At 37.3% G+C, this 24,215-nt stretch overlaps 1 protein-coding gene across 1 annotated transcript; it reads left to right on the forward strand.

Moving 5' to 3' along the window:
* The first annotated feature begins 8,406 nt into the window (after positions 1–8,406).
* On the forward strand, positions 8,407–22,862 carry LOC145270936 (nuclear valosin-containing protein-like). The gene is made up of 9 exons (XM_080126484.1): positions 8,407–8,585; positions 10,657–10,730; positions 12,557–12,606; positions 13,992–14,094; positions 15,165–15,249; positions 16,783–17,307; positions 18,060–18,144; positions 18,672–18,736; positions 22,189–22,862. Exons 1-9 carry the CDS (start codon positions 8,505–8,507, stop codon positions 22,366–22,368), a joined length of 1,248 nt encoding a protein of 415 aa, XP_079982610.1. The 5' UTR covers positions 8,407–8,504; the 3' UTR covers positions 22,369–22,862.
* The last annotated feature ends 1,353 nt before the right edge of the window (positions 22,863–24,215 follow it).

Genomic DNA, 24,215 nt, shown 5'->3' on the forward strand with positions numbered 1-24,215 from the left:
TTTGAAGCCTTTAAACTGTCATTAATTTATTTCTGGCTTGATGGGCCATCTATTTTACTTTACATTTCAAAATACACGCATTAATATCTCGAAAACGATTTGTCTGTCTGTGCTAATTTTCCTTGCGATATTCGTTTTCAGCATATCTGAACAAACTGAGGGTTGGCCCCTTTCATACGCCGCATGTTTAAACATGGTCGCCAGTGATTTGCATTTCAAAATACACGCATTAATAAAACTAGCTCCAAAACTATTTGTCTCTGCTAATTTTCCTTGTGATAATCGTTTTCAGCATACCTGAACAAACTGAGGGTTGGCCCCTTTCATATGCCGCCTGTTCAAACATGGTCGCCAGTGATTTACATTTCACAATACACGCATTAATAAAACTAGCTCCAAAACTAATGCTCAGCACACCTGAACAAACTGAACAGTACGAGTTTTCCGGGTAACGTTATTCCGGAGACGAGTTTTCCCGGGACAAGTTTTCCGGGCACTGGTATAAATTCTATAGGTTCATCAGAGCACATCCCATAAAAGTACTTGTAAACAGGGATACAACACTGAGGCGATGGGACAGACTTTGGAGATTGACCTATAGCACGGGGCCTATTAGATTAGATACTCTTTTTTTGTTGTTGTTTTTGTGCTCAACGATAAAAACCGACTTCTTCATTTGTGTTTGCTTCTCATTTTCGCTTTTTCTCTGATAAGAGTTTCGCTAATGTGAAAAAGAAAACATGTTCGAACGTTTGCTAACATTTATTGGATGTGTTCCTACCAGTATTTTGCTTAATTTTCGAGTTTGGAGCGATTATCGAGTCTCACAAGATGTCTGTAAAATGTCAGACACTTCTTTATTGTTCTAACTTAAAACCGTGCGCTACTTTTGTTTGTGTTAAATAAACGTTTTAAAATAAGTTAAAACAACAAAAATGTGATCTAGGTAGGCAGAAGGGTAACTTATCTTGCCTTTGGTAACATTCATTTTCTTATATATTTATTTGTTCACTACTTTTTCGTTTTGTTCTTATTGAATGCTAAATATTCGCCGTGGAATTTCCACGGGTCACGATTATTTCGTTTTATTAATCTTAAGTTTCATAGGATAAAAAGTTCAGACACAACTTTGTCGAGCCATTTATTTAACTTCTGTTTGACCCCGGCACGTGCAGTGCACAGAACACGACCCTTACTCCCCTTCCCCACTTTCTCTCTTCTTCAGCTCGGTGACAAGAAGCGATGCCTATGTGTGCGTGCGTGCGTGTATGTGTGTACGTGCGTGCGTGCGTGTGTGTGTGTGTGTGTGTGTGTGTGTGTGTTGTCGGTTTCAACAAAATTTAAAAAAATAAAAACTTTTTTCCCGACCGGCCGGATTAGGGTTGTGAGGTGTGGTTAGAGTTTATGAAAATAAATGTTAGCAATAAAAACTTTTTAAAACCAAGTTAGAAAAAAGAAAACAATTTACTTCCCCACGGAGCCCCCGATTCTTCTTCTTTTTTTAGGCGATGTAATAAACCATATTTTTGAGTAGGGTTGCCTCCTCTCTTTATTTTGGGTTGTATATTTTTCATGTTGCAAAAATGCTCCCGGGAGATCTTTTTTAGGATTCTATAGGTTTTCTTTTTTTTACACTTTTTATTATCTTCGAAAAATGTAAAAAAAAATGTAAACAGGCAGTTTACGATTTGAAATGCATCATTAAAATGATAGTTCTTTCAACTTTATATTTTTATTTCGTCGTCTTCAAGTCCAATGTAAATAAGTTCTTGATGAGCCGTTCCTCTTAAATAATCTAATTTACCAAATTTAAACTTCTAACGATTACTATGATATTGTCTTTGACTACTGTACACACTTTAACCCTTATCCTCGAGTGGCCTCTGGGACTTGATAAGTAGTGATTCCTATATAAAATAAAAAAATATTTCACTACTTTGATGGTGAATCTATAGTCAGTCTGTGCTGATTTTCCTTGCGATATTCGTTTTCAGCATACCTGAACACACTGAGGGTTGGCCCCTTTCATATGCCGCCTGTTTAAACATGGTCGCCAGTGATTTACATTTAAAAATACACGCATTAATAAAACTAGCTCCAAAACTATTTGTCTCTGTTAGTTTTACTTGCGATATTCGTTTTCAGCATACCTTAACAAACTGAGGGTTGGTCCCTTTCATATGCCGCCTGTTCAAAGATAGTCGCCAGTGATTTACATTTCAAAATACACGCATTAATATAACTAGCTCCAAAACTATTTGTCTCTGCTAATTTTCCTTGCGATATTCGTTTTCAGCATACCTGAACGCTTTTAAAATCAACATTTCGAATGTTAACGAAATACACACACAGACACACACACACACACGTAAACCCAGTGAAAGTGTCTGCTGTCGATAAGCTAGTTGTAAATTAGATTACTCTCTGATGAGTTTTAGTCTAGCCACACTGTGATACAGCGGAACAGTCCGTCTGTTTTGCATAACTCAGTGAAAGTGTCGACTGTAGATTAACTAGTTGTAAATTCTTAAAGGAGAAGCCCCTTTAAGAAGAGACTTGAAGACTTATCGGCCAACCTGGGCCGTGCGTTGTAAACAGAAATCCATTTCAGACTGAACTTTTTCCAAAACTTAGTTCGTCTTCAAAGTGACAAGAATGCCGACACTCGACTTATTGTCACCACCCCGATCTTCGCACCATTACGCTAATAAAATTGTTCTTTGCCTGGGATCAAAATGGCGAATCTCAATTTGAATTGAGAAAGTCAAGCTAAATACAAGGACGATTCATATAAATTATAGCTGTTGATTTAATGTATTGAATATTAAAACTTTGTCAAACGGAGATGATATAGAAAGCTGGGGAGCGAAACACACACACACACACACACACACACAAACACAGAGTAATGATTCGTGTTTTGTGTGTTGGTGTGTTTAAGTATTTGTGTGTGTGTTTATGCGAGTGCGTGTATGTGTGTTTATGCAAGTATGTGTGTATGTGTGCGTTTATATAGAGTGTGTGCCTCTCAGCTGTCTCCGTTTCTTCTCCCTTCCTCGTTGACGTGATGGCGGAGAGCGTAGACACACATATTTCTCTCTCTCTCTCTCTCTCTCTCTTCTCCCCCCTTTGCCCCTCTTTCTCTTTCTGTCTCCCTCCCTCTCTCTCTCTCCCTTCTCCCCCCTTTCCTTTTCTGTCTCCATCTCTCATATATATATATATATATATATATATATATATATATATATATATATATATATATATATATATATATATAAACTTCGTAACAGGAGCACGGAGAAGCCAGAGAGAGAGAGAGAGAGAGAGAGAGAGAGAGAGAGAGAGAAAGAGAGAGAGAGAGAGGTTAGCAGCAAATGGTCTTTGGTCAGAATGAAGGAAAAAAAACGGTTATTTTTACGACCTACCCCAGCGTAGTATAAACATCCAACCTCTCCTTGAAAAAATATATGCATCCTATGCAGTTGTGCTACCGTGCCGAAATAAAAACATTATTATTTAGAAATCTATTCTTTGTACTGTCATCTAACAATGTAATCAATATGTCGTGAAACTTGAATTGAACGAGGAATAATTCCGAGTGAAAAATCGAGTATCGCTTTTAGATAAACTCGACATCAGGTCAAATTCATTTAGTTTAGATTTAGCTTGTTCACATAATGTTGATGCATTAGAAACATGTTTTGTTTTTTAAGTTTTGCATGCATAATACTTAATGGATTTTAAATAGAAATGATTCATTCGTTTATTAATAATTAATAAAAGCAAAATAAAACTATTTTACTATTTTTTAACCTGGTTGCGACCTTTTGACTATTTTTTTTCTCTGGTCGCTATCTTTAAATATTACCCCGTATCCAACTAAGTACCGACTTTTCTATACGATAGCAAGTCTGCGTAAAGTAAACACTATCAGAGTAGAAGGATTTCCGACCTTTAGGGACCCCAGCAGTGAACCGTCGTGAACCGAACCGCTGTAATTTTGCCATTGTACGTCGAGGTGGTATGGGTTCATTAGAGCACATCCCATTAAAGTACTTGTAAACAAGGATGCAACACCGAGGCGATGGGACAGACTTTGGAGATTGACCTATAGCACGGGGCCTATTAGATTACTCTTTTTTTGTTGTTGTTTTTGTGCTCAACGATAAAAACCGACTTCTTCATTTGTGTTTGCTTCTCATTTTCGCTTTTGCTCTGATAAGCGTTTCGCTAATGTGAAAAAGAAAACATGTTCGAACGTTTGCTGACATTTATTGGATGTGTTGCTACCAGTATTTTGCTTAATTTTCGAGTTTGGAGCGATTATCGAGTCTCACAAGATGTCTGTAAAATGTCAGACACTTCTTTATTGTTCTAACTTAAAACCGTGCGCTACTTTTGTGTGTGTTAAATAAACGTTTTAAAATAAGTTAAAACAACAAAAATGTGATCTAGGTACGTAGAAGAGTAACTTATCTTGCCTTTGGTAACATTCATTTTCTTATATATTTATTTGTTCACTACTTTTTCGTTTTGTTCTCTTGAATGCGAAATATTCGCCGTGGAATTTCCACGGGTCACGATTATTTCGTTTTATTAATCTTAAGTTTCATAGAATAAAAAGTTCAGACACAACTTTGTCGAGCCATTTTTTAAAACTTACGTTTGACCCCGGCACGTGCAGTGCAGAGAACACGACCCTTTCTCTCCTTCCCCCACTTTCTCTCTTCTTTAGCTCGGTGACAAGCGAATGCTTATGTGTGCGTGCGTGCGTGCGTGCGTGCGTGTGTGTGTGTGTGTGTGTGCGTGCGTGCGTGCGACGTGCCAACGTCAAACGAAGTTTAAATTAAAATTCATTTCGTCGGTTTCAACAAAATTTTAAAAAAGTAAAAACTTTTTCCCGACCGGCCGGATTAGGGTTGTGAGGTGTGGTTAGAGTTCATGAAAATAAATGTTAGCAATAAAAACTTTTTAAAACCAAGTTAGAAAAAAGAACACAATTTGCTTCCCCACCAAATTATCGTATTATTGGAGGCCCCGATTCTTCTTTATTTTAAGCGATGTAATAAACCATATTTTTGAGTAGGTTTCCTCCTCTCTTTATTTTGGTTTGTATATTTTTTATGTTGCAAAAATGCTTCCGGGAGATCTTTTTAGGATTCTAAACGTTTACTTTTTTTTACACTTTTTATTATCTTCGAAAAATGTACACAAATGTAAACAAGCAGTTTACGAGTTGAAAGGCATCGTTAAAATATTTTTAGCGAGTTCATTAAATTTTATATTTTATTTCGTCCTCTTCAAGTCCAATGTAAACAAGTTCTTGATAAGCCGTTCCTCCTAAGTAATCCAATTTACAAAATTTATACTTCTAACGATTACTATGATATTGTCCCATACTGCACACTCTTTAAACCCTCGAGTGGTCTCTGGGCCTTGATAAGTAGTGATTCCTTTGTAAAACAAAAAATATTTCAATACTTTGATGTGCTAGTTTTCCTTTTCATTTCAAAATGCACGCATTAATAAAACTGTCTTGAAAACTATTTGTCTGTGCTAACTTTCCTTGCGATATTCGTTTTCAGCATACCTGAACAAAGATAGGGTTGGCCCGTTTCATATGCCGCCTGTTCCAATATGGTCGCCAGTAATTTACATTTCAAAATACATGCATTAATAAAACTAGCTCGAAAACTATTTGTCTCTGCTAATTTTCCTTGCGATATTCGTTTTCAGCATACCTGAACAAACTGAGGGTTGGCCCATTTCATATGCCGCCTGTTCAAACATGGGCGCCAGTGATCTACATTTCAAAATGCACGCATTAACTAAAACTAGCTCCAAAACTAGTAGTCTGTCTGTGCTAATTTTCCTTGCGATATTCGTTTTCAGCATACCTGAACAAACTGGATGCAACACTGAGGTGATGGGACAGACTTTGGAGATTGACCTATAGCACGGGGCCTATTAGATTAGATACTCTTTTTGTTTTTGTTTTTGTGCTCAACGATAAAAACCGACTTCTTCATTTGTTTTTGCTTCTCATTTTCGCTTTTGCTCTGATAAGAGTTTCGCTAATGTGAAAAAGAAAACATGTTCGTTTGCTGACATTTATTGGATGTGTTGCTACCAGTATTTTGCTTAATTTTCGAGTTTGGAGCGATTATCGAGTCTCACAAGATGACTGTAAAATGTCAGACATTTTCTTTATTGTTCTAACTTAAAACTGTGCGCTACTTTTGTTTGTGTTAAATAAACGTTTTAAAATAAGTTAAAACAACAAAAATGTGATCTAGGTAGGTAGAAGGGTAACTTATCTTGCCTTTGGTAACATTCATTTTCTTATATATTTATTTGTTCACTACTTTTTCGTTTTGTTCTTATTGAATGCGAAATATTCGCCGTGGAATTTCCACGGGTCACGATTATTTCGTTTTATTAATCTTAAGTTTCATAGAATAAAAAGTTCAGACACAACTTTGTGGAGCCATTTTTAATCGATTTCATTTAACTTCTGTTTGACCCCGGCACGTGCAGTGCAGAGAACACGATCCTTTTCTCTCCTTCACCCACTTTCTCTCTTCTTTAGCTTGGTGACATGCGTGCTTATGTGTGCGTTTGTGTGTGTGTATGCGTGTGTGCGTGCGTGCGTTTCACCAAAATAGGGTGGCCTCTCCTCTCTTTATTTTGGTTTGTATATTTTTCATGTTGCAAAAATGCTCCCGGGAGATCTTTTTAGGATTCTGAAGGTTTGCTCTTTTTTTACACTTTTTAAACGCAAAAAATGTAAACAGGCAGTTTACGATTTGAAAGGCATCGTAAAAATCGTATTTTTCGCTAGTTCTTTCAACTTTATATTTTTACTTCGTCGTCTTCAAGTCCAATGTAAATAAGTTCTTGATGAGCCGTTCCTCTTAAGTAATCCAATTTACCAAATTGACACTTCTAACGATTACTATGATATTGTCCAATTGACTACTGTACACACTTTAACCCTTATCCTCGAGTTGCCTCTGGGGCTTGATAAGTAGTGATTCCTTTATAAAATAAAAAAATATTTCAATACTATGATGGTGAATCTATAGTCAGTCTGTGCTAATTTTCTTTGCGATATTCGTTTTCAGCATACCTGAACAAACTGAGGGTTGGCCCCTTTCATATGCCCCCTATTCAAACATGGTCGCCAGGGATTTACATTTCACAATACACGCATTAATAAAACTAGCTCCAAAACTAGTAGTCTGTCTATCTGTCTCTGCTAATTTTCCTTGCGATATTCGTTTTCAGCATACCTGAACAAACTGAGGGTTGGCCCCTTCCATATGCCGCCTGTTTAAACATGGTCGCCAGTGATTTACATTTCAAAATACACGCATTAATAAAACTAGCAACAAAACTATTTGTCTCTGCTAATTTTCCTTGCGATATTCGTTTTCAGCATACCTGAACGCTTTTAAAATCAACATTTCGAATGTTAACGTAACACACACACACACACACACACACGTAAACTCATTGATAGTGTCTACCGTCGATAAGCTAGTTGTAAATTAGATTACTCTCTGATGAGTTTTAGTCTAGCCACACTGTGATACAGCGGAACAGTCCGTCTGTTTGGCATAACTCAGTGAAAGTGTCGACTGTCGATTAACTAGTTGTAAATTCTTAAAGGAGAAGCCCCTTTAAGAAGAGACTTGAAGATAATAATTATTGTTATTATTTGTTGCTATTCTTATCGGCCAACCTGGGCCGTGCATTGTAAACAAAAATCCATTTCAAACTGAACTTTTTCAAAACTTAGTTCTTCTTCAAAGTGACAAGAATGCCGACACTCGACCGTATGTAGTGGTCGCTACATCAAAACAGCAAATTAGTGACGACCACTAGACCACCGATTCAAAGAGCTGGAACAAAGGAAGCAGGGAACAGAACACATGCAATAATAATATTTATAGAAAAGACTGAGACAAGTAACATCACGTCTGTGTGTGAGAGGGAGAGAAGTTGCAGAGAAAACTCTATGAGAAGCCAAGACCTGGAAGGGTGGACATTCTAAACATAGCAAATATCACAGCCTGATAGATAAAAGGCCACCAATATGGTCAAACTAATTGTCAAGGACGTATCATCGACTTGTATGAGCAACATCTACTTGAGTTGTGTGTAAGTTAGTTAACGAATTAAAAAAAAATATTAATTCGTGATAAACCTGTTCTTTCGGCAGCCTGTAAGATCTCATACAGACAGAAGGAGTGAAGAGTTGTATCAGCTGTGCGTCGTATTTTGCAGTTGAGATGTTCTTGATTGTAGAATGTAGAGTGTTGGCAGTGTGGCATTGTTGCCTCTTGTTTTTTTTTTAAATCACAAATACACATAGGATGAAGACAATTTTTAATAAGGGACATAATCTCGGCTAACACCGTCAAAGGGAGATAATTTTGCTAAAACAACCTATTTGATTTTATTTATTTTTCTAAATTTATACGATCTTTTCCAAATTTAGGATGAGTTCAAAAAAGAAATCCGGTTCCAGCAAAGATTCTTTTTATTTAGCAGATGCCAAACTTATTCCACGGATTCGGCAGGTAAACAACGCCATTTTTTTTTTTAAAGAAAACATTTTTATTTTTTAAAATTTCTAATCGTTTCTCGCGATCACCAACTAAAAATGCGAACACGTGTTCTCTTGCACATGTTTCGACATTATCAATAAGCCTTATTGAAAACATCCTTATTATAAGGATGTTTTCTTTTGTGTATGAATTCATTTATAAATGAGAGTTCGTTCTTTTCTAGCATAGTGGCTCTTAAAAACAAAATAAAACCGCGGTGCTTTTATTTTGTTTTTTTTTTTTTTTGTATATTCACAATGACACTTACTTAAAAAAAAAAAAAAAAAAAAAACACGGAAAAATCGGGAAACACTATTGGGACGGAATTTCGAAAATCATAATCCGGTACTAGTGCACTTGCTGATTGATCAGCGCTATTTTTTTAAATCGTATTTCCAATTTTAATAAAAGTTTTATGATATGTTTTTTTTTTATTCAATTGTAAGGTTAAATTATACAATAGGTACAAAATACCCTCCCCTCCCCATGTTAAGAATGGCTTTTTAAATAATAACGTTAATATTTCAGCACGGATCAATAAGTGCACTAGTACCCATAATCCTGAATTTCACATGAAAAGAATCGTATCTACGTATTCCTCGTATTTTTAAGATGATTATATCCAAAAATTACGAAAATCGATAAGGTAGAAAATTATTTATTAAAGAAAATAAACAATAGACTTTGATGAAAACGATCGTAAGACACAGGAGAGTTCAAAAGGGAGGTAATTTTCCGTTTTGTTTAAACAAGATAGCAGCAATTTTTCTCCTGCTAACACGATTAAAGTTTTTTTTTTAATAATTCAGTAATATTCAGGTAATTTCGACTGTATAATTTGGAAGGTGGTACCATTGTAACTTATTAGAATTGACAAGAAAATCAGTTGAGACCATTGTTTTTTTTTTTTTAATCTGAAAACTCCATTTATCGACTACAAAATCTCGTGCCAATTCTGTAGAAGCACCGAAAGTCTATACAGAACGAAGATGTCATATTCCAAAAATCACTTAAACCGATCCATTAGTTTTTTTAAACTAAGAAAATCCAAATTTATGATTTTACTACTAAATTGTTATTGAACATAAGGCTGATAATGCTTATTAAGAGTCGACAGATCAAGTTTTTTTTTATTTAATTGTTTTAAGCAAAAACGAGGTAAATATACAGATACGCTACAACAGAACACAGACCACTCTAATTTGTTTTTATATAGGTAATTGAGGTCGCTGACAACGAATCTGATAGTCAAACTTGGGGCAAATTTACCGTTTGCATGGTATTAACCCCTGAACCCACGAACTACTTTCCACTATTTTGTAGCTTCCGTTTACGTTACGAGCGCGGTGTTCTGTTGTAGCGTATCTGGATATTTACCAAAAACAATATTACGTACTTAATTGTCATGGCGAAAAATTTTCGGCGAAAATAGTAATAATCCAAAAATGACGAAAAATCAATGAGTAGAAAGTTATTTATAGTTCTAAGCAATTAAAAAAAAATTGGGTAAAATTGCGTTTTTCGGTGCATGATCCACAAGTAATCTTTTTTACTATAAAAATCTGAAAAAAAATCTTTATAATGTACGTACTTGTCACTGCATGAAGATGTCATATTCCAAAAATCACGTAAATCGATCAAGTATTTTTTTAATTTAAGAAAATCAAATATTATGCAACATTTTATCGAAGAAAAACTTCACTCCATCTTGTTTTTGAATGATACACTGCTAGCGACACCTATTGGGAATGTTTGGAATATAAGATCAGCAAGGGGCAGACAATCGACTTTCCACACTATAGAAAAAAAAAACTTGGAAAATTAAGACATTTATAAGTTTTTGAGGATGTTGAAAATGAAAATAACGTTTAAAATTCCAGCAAACGAGTAGTTTCCAAGATATGAAGAAATGTTAGTTTAAAGAAAGTGAGGGATCACTTTTCTATAATAATTTAACGTATAATGATCACTCACTTTATGGCCACCACTAGTAAATGTAAAGCCCTGAATATGATAATGATTTCTGTTTCTTTTGTTTCGACAGTATTTGTCTAGTCATGGAAGAAGCAAAAGTTTTAGTGTTGGCACGATGGCCAGAGATCTGCAGTCGTCATATGGGTAAGCGAAAATCAAACTTGAATTTTTAAAAATTTTTTTACCATACCAGCGTATTAGATTCATCCTTTTTTTTATTTTTTTACATAGGAGTCACCACTTATCAAGGTCCAGAGGCCACTCGAGGATAAGGGTTAAAGAGTGCACATTATCAGAATCATAGTAATCGTCAGTAGTGGAGATTTGTTAAATTTGTTAACTTAAGTGGAACGGCTCATCAAGAACTTGTTTGCATTAGACTTGAAGATGGCCATAAATGATGACTCCCAAGTTAAAAAAACAAAAAAAAAAACAAAGGAGGGGTGGGGGTGAATCTGTTACGCTGGTATGGTCATGTGGAATGTGTTCCAAGACCTTGAATCTTTACTTAGTGTTTTTCCTTTTTGAAAACTACCTCCGCAATTTCCGGGACTATACTCTTGTGGGAACAAGATGTTTTTTTTGATTGGAATTGTTTCATTGTACCATTGATTGGTTTGGCGTCTCAAATTATCTCTTGCAAAAAAAAAAAAATGCTTATTTTTGCTTGGTTGATTATCTCCCTTATGTAAAATTGTTCATGAACTCCTTTAGCGCCTCCTTTTAGGTGACGAGCTGCATGCCTAATCATTGAAGACGTCGCTTTAACATGACAGAAATTTAAGATTGAGATGTTGGCAAAGAATGCGTTTAGTCCTCTCCAATTGCAAAAACTTAGACACCAGGGTCGGAAAATGGGATTGAGAAGTCAGTGCTCCCGAAGAGGGGCACCTGGACAGCCCTGTCGGGATTCTCCGGTAAGAGCGCCTCGGTGATTAGCAATAAACCAGCCGTTTCTCAAAGAGAGAAGGCAAAGCTTGGAAGGGTGGACCTCCTAGAACTGCACAGAACTAAACTTCTACTGCAAAATCGTATCCGGAACCGTATCATTACAGGAATGGTCTAATCTCTGTTGGTTTTGGGGGCCCAGCATAAATCAGTTTAATATGGAGGCAATTCAGACCCTCTCTCAAAAAGGAGGGGCAGGGAGGCACTCTGGAGTAGGTAACTACTGGGAAGACGGCCGAACAAAGACGTACTCTATTTTCATCGAAGCCTGACGTCATATGTCAGTAAAAATAGGTAAGATAGAAGGGGTCCATTTAATCATGGCCGCATATCTGAAATTGAAAATTGTGAACCTGTGTTGTTGTCGTTATTATTGGCTCACAAGGAGCCTTCACATAGTTTCTCCTTGAAAACAGCCTGCGCTGTTCCCTGAAAGCTGAGTGACAACATGTCAGCACTCTCCATCTCTTTTGATAAGATTTGCAAATAAATTTGCATTATCCCAACAGCTGCTTACCATCGATTTCTCGTTGGCAGCGGCTATTGGTCTTCACTGGAATTTGAGTAGCTTTAAGCCTCCTCAAGGTTCCAATCAACAGAAACCAGATCATTACAGGAATGGTATGATCTCTGTTAATTCTGGGGGCACAGGATAAACATCCCTAGCCGAGGTAAGGTGGAACATGGTCAGCAAGATGCGACAGAGATATTCTTGTTAAAGATTTCCAGCTTCTGCCGATCAGCCTCATTGACCCTCATGCGTCTTTCAAACTTTTCTATTCAAAGTCAATCTTTGCTATTCGCACAGATCACCCGCTAGTCGTTGTTAAAACCTTAGTTTCCGCTAAATCAGCCACGGTCATTGTCTCGCTACCATAGACGAAAATCAGCCAGATGACAGGTAATTTGTCGTTATGATTTTTCCGACGTTTATTGTTTTGATTCTAATATTTGTGGCCAAGCGAAATCGTAAAATGCAAAGTACCTAATTTATTTTTATTTATACATTTAATTTTTTTCAGAGATTATAACAGGAAAAAAAGGACTGCATTCTTGAAAAGTGTCGAAAGAGGTTAGTGGTACATTTCCATTTTCTTTTTCTATCAGGATACGAATTGCATTTTTTGTGAATCATTAAATTTTTTTTATTTTCATCAGGATACGAATTGCACGCACTTTTTGTAATTTGAGGTGTGTGTTGAGCAAAAAAAAAAAATAAAAAGTGGTGGTAGGTAGGCAGGCTTGAACCCGTGACGCGAAGGCGAAAAAGAAAGTCGAGGTGTGTGTAAGGGTGTTAATTGAGCCAAAAAAAAATAAATTGATATCAACCTAGAAATTTCTACGACTCAGCGCGGTACCTAAAGCACCTAACCTTCCGGTGATCTGGCAAGAACCGATGTGTCAACGTGATCTGTACACACGTGTATTTTTGTGAGAATATACTTTATTTCCTTATAATATATACTAATCCTTATTTAAGAAGCTCAGTGTAATTCCAAAAGGACATAATGTAAACATGTTATAAGGTATTTACAGCTTCTTTTCCAATTTTCGGATTTTTTTTCATGGATGAATTGTTGCTATTTCTTCTGATGAGTTAAGGGCAAAATAGATTCACTGATTGATATAATAATTAAGTGATTGATTTTGTGTTACGAAACACATACTCTCAAGAATTGCATAAGTCAACTTTTTCTTTTTTTTTTTTTTTTTTTTTACAAGGTGGTCACCACTTATCAAGGCCCGGAAGCCACTCAGAGATAAGGGTTATTGCATGTACAGTACGTTAGTGTTGGAGATCTGATAAAGTGTCTTACTTAAGGGGGCAGTTCATCAGGAATTTGTTAACATTGGACTTGTAGACATCCAGGTTGTAGTCAGGTGGGAAACAGGCAACCGGAACAGAGTTCCACAGGTGTGCACTTCTAAGAAAGAAGCCTTGTTTATGGAATCTACGTTTTGATTTTGGCACAGATAAAGAGTGGGGCAAATTTTTGACAGTGGTTTCAGCTAGACGGGTGAGGGAGGGGGACCAAAGATTGGAGCTCAGACAAGCACCTGCCATGGTAGTAACGATAACACAAAGACAGGCTCGCAAGAAAGAGAAAAGGGCATCACCCAGTAGGCCACGGAGCCTATTTTGTACTCTGTCAAGGCAGGATAGGCTGTTTTTAGCAGCTCGTGCCCATGAAACTTTTGCTGTCCTGTTTATTATTTAATCGTTTACTTTACTAATCGTTTTCTTGTTACGAGTACTTTTACGGGTCTGTGTGTTTATCACCGTTCTTCCATATACGGGCGTGGGTGTGTCTGCATGCTCTTGCGTGCAGTTCACTGTTATATGTGTGTGTGTGTGTGTCAACATTTTTTAGCTTTTCTATTTATCTACCACTTACCTAACTTTATGAATATAGAATTATCTACTTTTTTAAATTTGTTTTGAATTCTATTGCGTAGCCTACGAAATCATTTGTAAGGATGAACCATCTTCGGAAGAGGCGGATGATTTTACGAGTCAGTTGGAAAAGAAGCACATTGCTAGTAAGAAGAGTGGTTTCCGGTAAGTATTACTGGTTATTGATTGATTATTACTGATTATTGATTATTTTAATAAAATAACTCTTTAACACTAGCGGGACCTGTAGAAATTCCACAGGGGACTGCTTCATATCTAATATATTGATGTTGGCATTCTGTAGATGTTCAGCGTGAATGGAGACGCCCTGATATTATTGTAGCTCTTTTGTTAAAACTGCAAAAGTGTTTATACATCGGGATTAGTGGCGCCAACTAGTTAAAAGTACTCTTTTGGCAAGCATGCATATAAAGAGCACTTTTTTTTTTAGTTGGTGCAATTACCCCTGGATTTGGTGCAATTACTCCGAAGTACGGTATGTAAATAACAAAGCGCTGTTTGCAATCTGTTTACATTGGACTTGCAATTTGTCATTTTGCAGAGGGAGGCAACTCTCGTTTACTAAGAGATTCGTTTACGTTTTCATTAAATTTTTGAGCGAGCAGCTATGGAACGTCGCAGACTGAGACACCAACGAGCGGCGACCACTCATCATCCAAACTCAAATCCTGTCTTCCCGTGCTCTATCTGTGTAAAGCAGTGTAGACGACGCATCGGGCTTCACAGTCATCAACGGAGACATAGAGTCAATTTTTAAAAAAAAATGGAGACATCGTCATCCACATGGATGGTTGGTTGTTTTTGTTTTACGGCATATCAACGTTTTTCAGGTTATTTAATGCCGAATCTAGTTATTTTGAGGAACGATTATTTAATGGAGTATATTTGTTTTTTAAGTCGGATTCTATTTAACTCATAGTTAGGACCCTAACAGGGTCAGAGTGGACCTGGGAGCAATGGCAATTAAAGGGTGGTTCCACACTCCCCAAGGCCCGCAAGGTGGGGGCCTCACCATCAGATATAGTTTTAGGTCATATCCAGGACCCCAGATGGATGGACTATCATAACTAACTAGCTAGCTTGTCCAATCAAATAACGACACTTTGTTACTGCAATACGATCAGGGGAAAAAAAACGTTATCTAAATATCTATCCAGTTATGTGTGAACTTGAAATTCTGATCTGATGTTTGGTTTTCCGTCTTCCTTCTCCAGATACAGTGAGGATTGCATCGATGCCGAAAGCGACACAACGGAGAAAAGCTTTTCCTCTGACAACGCTGATTACGTCATGTACAAGGTATTCACATTTTAACATCGACATTTCTTTTTGCGTTAACATTTCTTTATTGACTACGTGTATGTCTATGCAGTAGAACCTCGGGATACGGTGGCCCTAGGATACGTTGTTTTTTAGTTTACGATGTGGAATACAATGTTTTTCAAGCCCCTAGTTACGGTATTTGCCCCGCCTTACAGTGTTATTTATAATGTTATTTGATTATATACATGTGTATTATATATTGTACTGTATTTTGTGTTGTAATTTTTGATATGTACTTTTTTTTAGCCTCCACCATACGGCGATTTCACCTTACGATTCCAACCCGCGAACAGATTAATGCCATATTCTGGGGTTCTACTATATATATATATACATATATATATATATATACACACACACACACACAGACATACATACATACATGTAGCCAGCATTGTATAATTGAAGAAACTTATTTTCACATATATATATTACTAGCAAAAGTACCCGTCGTTGACTGGGTTCAAAAACAGCCTACAGAAAATGGACTCTGATTTATGAAAGTATGATAGGTTATCAAAAGGAAGGGTTGTAATGAGATAGCTTCGAATTTGGGGTATCAAAACCAAAGCAAAATATGATGAAAGTAAACATAAAATAGATAAACCCCATAATTTGTTATACCATACCTGTTCACACTGAAACACTTATCACAATATTCTGTGGATCTATATTAAAAAACCTTGTTAAACTTTGTGACATATTTCCATTCTATGGAGGTCAAGCGCAAACGAACACCCCATAATTTTATTATACCATATTTCTTCAAACTGAAACATAATTATCAAAGTATACTTACGCAGATAGATATGAAAAGTCTTTATTAAAGTTTGTGCCTATTTCCATTCTATGGAGGCGAGGCGCGAACGCAGACCCTACAATTTTATTATACCATCCCTATTTAAGTTAAAACATACTTATCAAAGTATTATTATGTACATCTATATCAAAAACACTTGTAAACGTTTTTTTTTTACTTTTTAAATTTTTTATTTCCATACTTTGTGGACCAGGCGCGTATGCAGACCCCACAATTTTAATGAATCATCATTATGCCAGATCAAACATACCCATTCCTGTGTCTCGATACATCATTATATGTGATCAGTTTTCTATAATAGTCAACCATATAGGAGCCTATTCGTGACCAGACACAACACAGACGTTCAGGTTTATATTATATTATATATATATATGGAAATTTCTCCTTTTATATATACCAATCCTTTAATTTATGAAGCTCAATGTAATTACAGAGCATATAACAAATAAATGACAAAAGTCTATATTCCAAATTTTAAGATGTTCACCATCTTACCATTTATTAATGCTTTATTCTGGAGTTCTACTCTATATATATATACGTATATGTATGTCTGTGAATATATATATATATATATATATATAAATTATTTACTATAATAATTTTTTCCTGAGTTTTTATTTTTAATTTAAAATTTTTTTTTTATTTCTCATTTGCTATTCCTAACGTTTTCGTATTTTCCGCAGGACACAAACGCAATGAACAACTTCATGACCTCCATCTACCAGAATAACAAAAAGACGGAAAAATCCAGCAACGTCATGGAAGTACCAAATGAAACAAACGTTTCAAAACCGACATTACCAACCTCCACGCCTTGCAAGCGGGTTTCGTCTCCGGCCCCATCTCCGACCCTGTCGGTCCCTTCTGCTCTCACTGGCATGTCTAGTTCCTCGAAGACACCATCCCATCCACCCAGCCCTCATCACAAACCGTCTCTCACCCCTTTGTCCACACCAGTCGCCTCTTCCACTCCTTACATAATGAACCACTCTCCCATACATATGGCTTCTAACAACAAAAAATCCAATACTAATCGTTCTTATTTGGCAGATGATGTAAATTTGACCAAAAACAAAATGGTGGATGGAAATCGACTGAAAGCTTACGATTCCAAAAGGTTCTCAGCTCATGATGTAACCCCAACTCAACCGAATGAGAGGAGAAAGAATGCGACATCAGAAGTTGTCTCTGCCGTGAAGGCGTCCAAGGTTGGTATAATGTTCGGATTTCTATTACTTTGATCTTATAGTTTCGTATACATTCATGTCATGATTGTTGAGTTCCTTTGACCTCATCCCCCTACCGTCGATATCTCACTAATCGTAATTTTGCACGTGTCGCTTTCATGCAAATTATTATGATTGATAAGTATTGAAAATATTTGAGGATTTTGCGTTTCTGAATTTTTGAGATGAGGATTTGTTTTTAATATTATTTGGATTCTTTGGACTGCTGTTCTCATCTTGAATGTTATGGTTTATATAATCTCTAACCTTCACGTATGTCTTGTCGGATTCTGTAATCTTTTTGTCGAACCCTGGGAATCTTTCTATCGAACTCTGGGAATCTTTCTGTCAAACTCTGGGAATCTTTTTGTCAAACTCTGGGAATCTATCTGTTTAACACTACATTCAGATTCAAGTTTCTTAACAACAGCATCAGTGACAGTTGTTGCTGGTATGTATCGGACGACTTTTAGAAATTAACTTTGAAAATAACCTATCTCTGGCCAGGTCTTAATTTATCCATCTTTCTTAATTGATCCGTTTGCACTCAATGATCACAACTTGGATTTTTTTTAAATTTTGCACAAACATTAGTCATGGTAAAAGTAAATTTTTCACTTGTGAAAGGGGGACCCCACATGCTCAGCTTGTTAATTCTTATCCTTCAGGTTAGAGACAAGTGGTGAATTCCAATTAAAAACAAAGCCACTAATACTGCTTATTTATTTTTTTAGGATGCAGATGTTCCATCATCAAAAAGACCGAGATTGTCAGAACGTTCACGGCAAGAACAACCAGATAAAAATACACAAAGCAAAGGTAGGTTTTAAGATTAACTCTTAATAAAACTCTTTAGAGTAACTTTCAATTTGCATCTTAAAACGGTACACTTATATCCAGTCTATTGCTAAGGTCGTTGAACAAATGATTGGATCATTTTATCGCTCCAGAAAGCACCCAACTCCAGATACAAGCCTATATCTAAGATTTCAAGTGTGTAGACCCCAAATTGTCGAAGGAGTTTGGTAGGGTTGTCAACAGTCAAATTGTTGAACTTTGACCCCCTTAACAGCTTAATTTCTGGCCCAAAACCAATCACATAGATTTTCCCAAATCTCAGTACCCTGTATATCAAATTTCGAGTCTGTAGACTAAAAATTGACAGAGTTATTGCGTAGGGAAATGTACACAGACACGTTCGCTTTTATAGATATATAGATTTGGCTTGTGTAAATTACATGATAAAATATTTGCTCTACTAATAAGAATTTTAGTATTGAACACTATCGGAAATATCTCTACTTTATTATTGAGTTTTAATTTATGTTATTTTTGTCTTTTTTTAGAGTTTGGATTTCAGATTTCAAGTACAACTTTTGCTGATGTTGGAGGTAATGAACAGTGTTTATTGGTACGTAATTATTTTACTTATTTCCATCTTTGTAGCTGCTTATGGTACAATGGGGAAAGCGGTGGCTGGTTACTTTTAATACATCTAAAACCAAACTTCTATCTTTACATCATCAACACTCTGATCCCTATCTGGCATCAATTGAAATGAATGGCTCTCGTCTTGGGGAGGCTCCATGTTTTAACAAACTTCTAGGCTTGACCTTTACTCCTGATCTGAAATGGAACACATGCATCAAATCCATTGCCAAGGCCACTGGAAAAATGGTAGGATCCTTCTACCGCTCTAGTAGATATCTCACTCCTGATGCAATTCTCTACCTATATAAAAGCCAGGTACGGCCAACGATGGAGTATTATTGCAACATCTTTTTTTTTTTTTTTTTTTTTTTTTTTTATTCAATTTTCACTCCAAACAAGGCACAGTGCCACTTTGAAGCAGGGGGCTACTATTAGGGACTTAATTAGCTGGGTCATTATGAAGGGAGAAGAGTAGAAAGATGTTTGTTAACATTACACTTGAACTTCTGCATATCATTGCAGTTGGGAAAGCAGAATCCCGGAAAGGAGTTCCAAAGACCAGCAGTTCTGGGGAAGAAACTATTGGAGTAAAAGGCTTTCTTGCACCTAGGGATCTCTACTGTAAAGGGATGAGACTTAGTAGCTTGTCGGGTTTGTCGGGGGTAGTTACGTCGGGGAGGTACAAGTGTTTGCAGTTCGTCAGAGCATTCACCATTAAAGTATTTGTAGAACAGGCAGAGGGATGCCACAGTTTGTCGATGGGACAGAGGCTGAAGCCTAGATGACAGTTCAGGACCTATCAGGTTGGCGACTCTCTTTTGAACCCTGTCCAGGAGCGAGAGACAAGCAGCAGATGCACCAGCCCAGATGTGACAACAGTACTCCATACATGGGCGAATGGTTGCCTTATAGAGGTATAGGATACTGTCAGGCGTAAGTAGTTTTCTAGCACGGTAGAGGGAGCCAACCTTCCTTGCAGCAGCCTTGGCAATGCTCTCAATGTATCTATTCCAGTTCATATTCCCTGTAAACGTTAGGCCGAGGAGTTTAAAAGAAGTACTTTCAGGCAATGTGTTCTTGGCCATTGCTATTGGTGGTAGAGAAGGTTTCTTGTAGTTATTGAAGGAAACAAGCTTAGACTTAGCAGCATTGAATGTGACCAACCATTTTTGTCCCCATTCCACTACGGATTGGAGGTCATCCTCTAGTGTTTCTGCCATTTCCTTGGATATGTGTTCATTTGTTATAGAGAGTGGTGTCATCGGCAAATATACCCATCTCCAAAACAATTTTATCAGGGAGGTCATTTATGAATATCAGGAATAATAGAGGTCCAAGGATAGACTCCTGAGGTACTCCCGCATTTATGTCATATTGTTTGGATGTACGACCGTCGAGGACAACTTTGATTTTTCTATTACTTAAGGATTTAATTACTTTATGAATTCTTCCAGTGATTCCATATGATCTAATTTTCCTTAGGAGACCATCGTGCCATACCCTGTCAAAAGCCTTAGATATATCGAGGGCTACCGCTCTACCCTCCCCTGTTTTATCCAATGAACGGTATATACGTTCAGAAACTACAGTTAAGATATCTGCTGTTGAACGGGCTTGCCTGAATCCATATTGTTTGTCAGTCAGGAGTTTAGCAGCTGTTAGGTACTGGACTAGGGCTTGATTAACTAAGGACTCAAATATTTTGGCGAAAAGCGGGAGGAGGCTAATGGGGCGATAATTTAGTGGGTCAGTTCTTTCACCAGAATTCTTGAAGACTGGTACTACAGAGGCAGTTTTCCAGCAGTCGGGAAAACAAGATTCGTTAAGGCATTTATTGTAAAGTTTGGAGAGAACTGGAGCAACCACGGCAGAGCATTTTTTTAATAGCACAGCCGGGATGAGATCTGGTCCACATGCTTTTGAGGTGTCTAGGTTTTTTATAATAGCATGTACCTGAGAAGGGGTGATTTTCAAATCGTCTAGTGTGGCGTCTGTTCGCAGAGGAAAATATGGGAGTGAGTGGTGTACCGAGTTCAGTGTGGAGTTTGAGGCAAACCGACTGGCAAGCAGATTAGCCTTGTCAGTTGCCGTGCAAGCAACCTCATGATTGTTTGTTAATGGGGGAATAGTTGACTGCCCATTATTAACTACGCTTAACGATGCGCTTTCTGGTGGTTTCAGAGTAATCTGTCTTAGCTGTCTCTATCATTCTCTTACAATTATTTCTAGCTTCTATAAACTTCTGTTTGTTTGAGCTGGACTTATGTCAGTTGAATCTGCGGAACGCATGCTGCCTTTGACATATGGCAGCTGCACAAGCAGAAGTAAACCATTGGGGAGAGTGGGGCTTGCTATAGAATTTCCGTGCGGGAACATGTGTTTCAATAGCAGTTTTGAACCATTCAGTGGTCTCATTTGCACACTGTTTCGCTGGAAGAGTAAAGATATTTTGCCATGGGGCATCTCTGATGAGCTCCCTGATGGCTTCCCAATCAGCCTTTTTGTAATACCTCGTTGTTTTGAGTAGTGGGTCTTCAGTTTTAGGGTGAGAATTTAGGCTGATTTTTACCATTATCACAGCGTGATCAGCATTTCTGAGTGGGCTGTGGGCATTTGTTATACAGTCATTGGGAACCGTTGTCAGAAAGAGATCTAGAAGTGAGGCATGTTGATCATGCTGGCCTGGGTAACGTGTTGGAAATGTAACCAACTGAGATAGGGAATGGGATAAAGAGAAGCTATGTGTTGCGCTACCAGCTACATCTGTGTGATTAGAGAATCCTAGCCAGTTACTGTGGTGGACATTGAAGTCACCAAATACATGTATTTGTGCGCTAGTATCGAGGGAGAGTGCTATATCTATGCTGTCTGAGACTTTGTTTATTAGGGTACAGTCTTGGTTTGAGGGAGAGCGGTAGAGAAAATACAAGTAGCTAATATTGTGTTGCATATTTAGTCTGAAGCACATAAAGGCCTGGTCCTCTGATTCTAGTTTTATTTCTCTAGTCAGGGGGAGGGTGTTACGAATATAGACTCCAAGTCCATGCATATGTCTGTCCGAATCCTTACGGTAGAGTGGGAGATAACTAGGCATGTTAAAGTGGTTAGAGGGAATGGAGGAGTGAAGGTTAGTTTCACTTAATGCTAAGATATCCGGGGTGTTTACAAGGAGAAATGACTCAACATCATCTAAGTTAGTTCTAAGCCCGCGGATATTAGTAAATGCAAGCCTCAAGGGAGGAGGCAGGAGATGCTAGAAAGACCTTATCATGCCTTGACAGAGTTTAAAACAGACTTCGTAATCTAGTGGTGGATGCCCTTTTCTCTTTTAAACGTTTTATTTGTAACACAACTTGTTCCCAGGTAACATCGGACCTGTACAACTAAATATAATAAGATATTTTTTTTTTTTTGTTATTTTCATCTTTCTAGGATATATGCAAAATTCTGGTCCACATGAAACATCCAGAGATCCATCGTCAGCTGGGTGTCACTCCTCCACGAGGTCTTTTACTCCATGGACCTCCAGGCTGCGGAAAGACGTTACTGGCTAATGCCATTGCAGGGGTAAAAAAAAAAAAATCACAATCTTTGTTTTTTAAATTTTTTTAACAGGCAGGAACATTTCCAGCGATCACCACTTTGAAACATCTCTGCCTTATTAAAAACGCGTAGGAACACGACGTTGTGAATGTGACCACACGCATGCATAAAAGCAAAGGAACTATGTTTACACTCCGTCGCGCTCGAATACGGTGATCAGTCCCGAAGAAGCAGGCAGGCACTATAAAGACATTTACCTGCCAATACCAGACCACTTTCTCTCCAAATTTTCAAGTGCAGCACGTCATCATGAGACATTAATACACCCAGCATGGTTTTACGTGGGTCGCAAATTTGGAGTCGGCTTTCAGCTGTCATGTTTGCTGAATCTTCTAGATAGTTTTTATTTTTCGATAATTGTTGAGCATTTGTGCATTTTAGATCTGGAGGACACTTTTTTTCTTGACTGGATAGAGGTCCTAATAGCGAGTTACTATCCAGTCATGGCTGATGGAACAAGAACATGCTACCCCTATGAAGTAAATAAAGGGTTCCACTTGAAATTATGTCCAAATTCCTGAGTTCGACAGAAACATTCCCGAGTTTGACAAGATACACCTAAAGAAGGTCGGAGGTTACATCGACTGAAACGTGAAAATCACACTCAAGATGAATCTAAATAATACGAGCTGATTTTATGTTCTCTCCTTCTGCAAACCAGGTGCTTTGCCTGGGTTGATCTGGTCAATATAAGATCTTTTTCTTTTCTTGTCGACAAATCATCCAATTCCATGATCTTTTTGTGGCCATCAATGACAGATTCATCTACTTCTGAAGAATTGATCTATGAAATGTTTATGCCATTGTTTCATAATATCTAACCAGTACTCCTGATCAGTGCTGAAGAATCCTTTGATTTACGACAACAGAAGCAGAGGACGGACCAAACACCGACCTTTTTTTTTTTTTTTTTTTTTTACACAGTGATCACCACTTATCAAGGCCCGGAAGCCACTCAGGGATAAGGGTTATTGCAAGTACATTACGTTAGTGAGGAGATTTGCTGAAATGTTTACTTAAGGGGGCGGTTCATTAGGAATTTGTTAACATTGGACTTGAAGACATCCAAGTTGTAGTCCGGAGGGAAGCAGGCAGACGGAACAGAGTTCCACAGGCGTGCAGTTCTAAGAAAGAAGCTTTGTTCATGGAATCTGCGTTTTGATTTAGGCACAAATATAGAGTGGATGAAATCTATAAGGTGGCCAGAAAGTGGGTGCTCATTTTAAGTTAAATTTACATGGAAACTGATCAACTACTTTTCGAAAAACTAATTTCTTCATATCATGAAAATCATTTTTTTGCGACGGAAACGGTTTTAAGATTCGGTTTTAGCACACCTAAATCTACAAAAAAATTATTTTCTTATATATGGACGTGAGACGGGCCTTAATTTAAAATAATACCAGCGTGTATTCAATTGAAATTTCTAAGTCCAAACAAGAGGGGACGTAGGTATAGGTAGATGAGAATCCTATAGACCAAGTCAAGTCAACGTGTATTCAATTGAAAATTTCTAAGTCCAAACAAGAGGGGACGTAGGTATAGGTAAATGAGAATCCTATAGACCAAGTCAAGTCAACGTGTATTGAATTGAAAATTTCTAAGTCGAACAAGAGGGGATGTAGGTATAGAAAGATGAGAATCCTATAGACCAAGGCAAGTCAACGTGTATTGAATTGAAAATTTCTAAGTCCAAACAAGAGGGGATGAAGGTATAGGTAGATAAGAATCCTATAGACCAAGTCATCTACACGTGTATTCAATTGAAAATTTCTAAGTCCAAACAAGAGGGGACGTTGGTTTAGGTAAATGAGAATCCTATAGACCAAGTCAAGTCAACGTGTATTCAATTGAAA

The sequence above is a fragment of the Euprymna scolopes genome, chromosome 46, assembly GCF_053919585.1.
Source record: "Euprymna scolopes isolate OS-2025 chromosome 46, ASM5391958v1, whole genome shotgun sequence".
NCBI lineage: Eukaryota > Metazoa > Mollusca > Cephalopoda > Sepiida > Sepiolidae > Euprymna > Euprymna scolopes.

What these genes read in the sequence shown, in the direction of transcription:
- LOC145270936 (XM_080126484.1), top strand. Translation starts at nt 8,505, where the DNA reads ATGAGTTCAAAAAAGAAATCCGGTTCCAGCAAAGATTCTTTTTATTTA. An exon ending in CTGATTACGTCATGTACAAG is followed by an intron (nt 15,250 to 16,782) that starts GTATTCACATTT and finishes TATTTTCCGCAG; the next exon opens with GACACAAACGCAATGAACAA. An exon ending in CTGCCGTGAAGGCGTCCAAG is followed by an intron (nt 17,308 to 18,059) that starts GTTGGTATAATG and finishes TTATTTTTTTAG; the next exon opens with GATGCAGATGTTCCATCATC.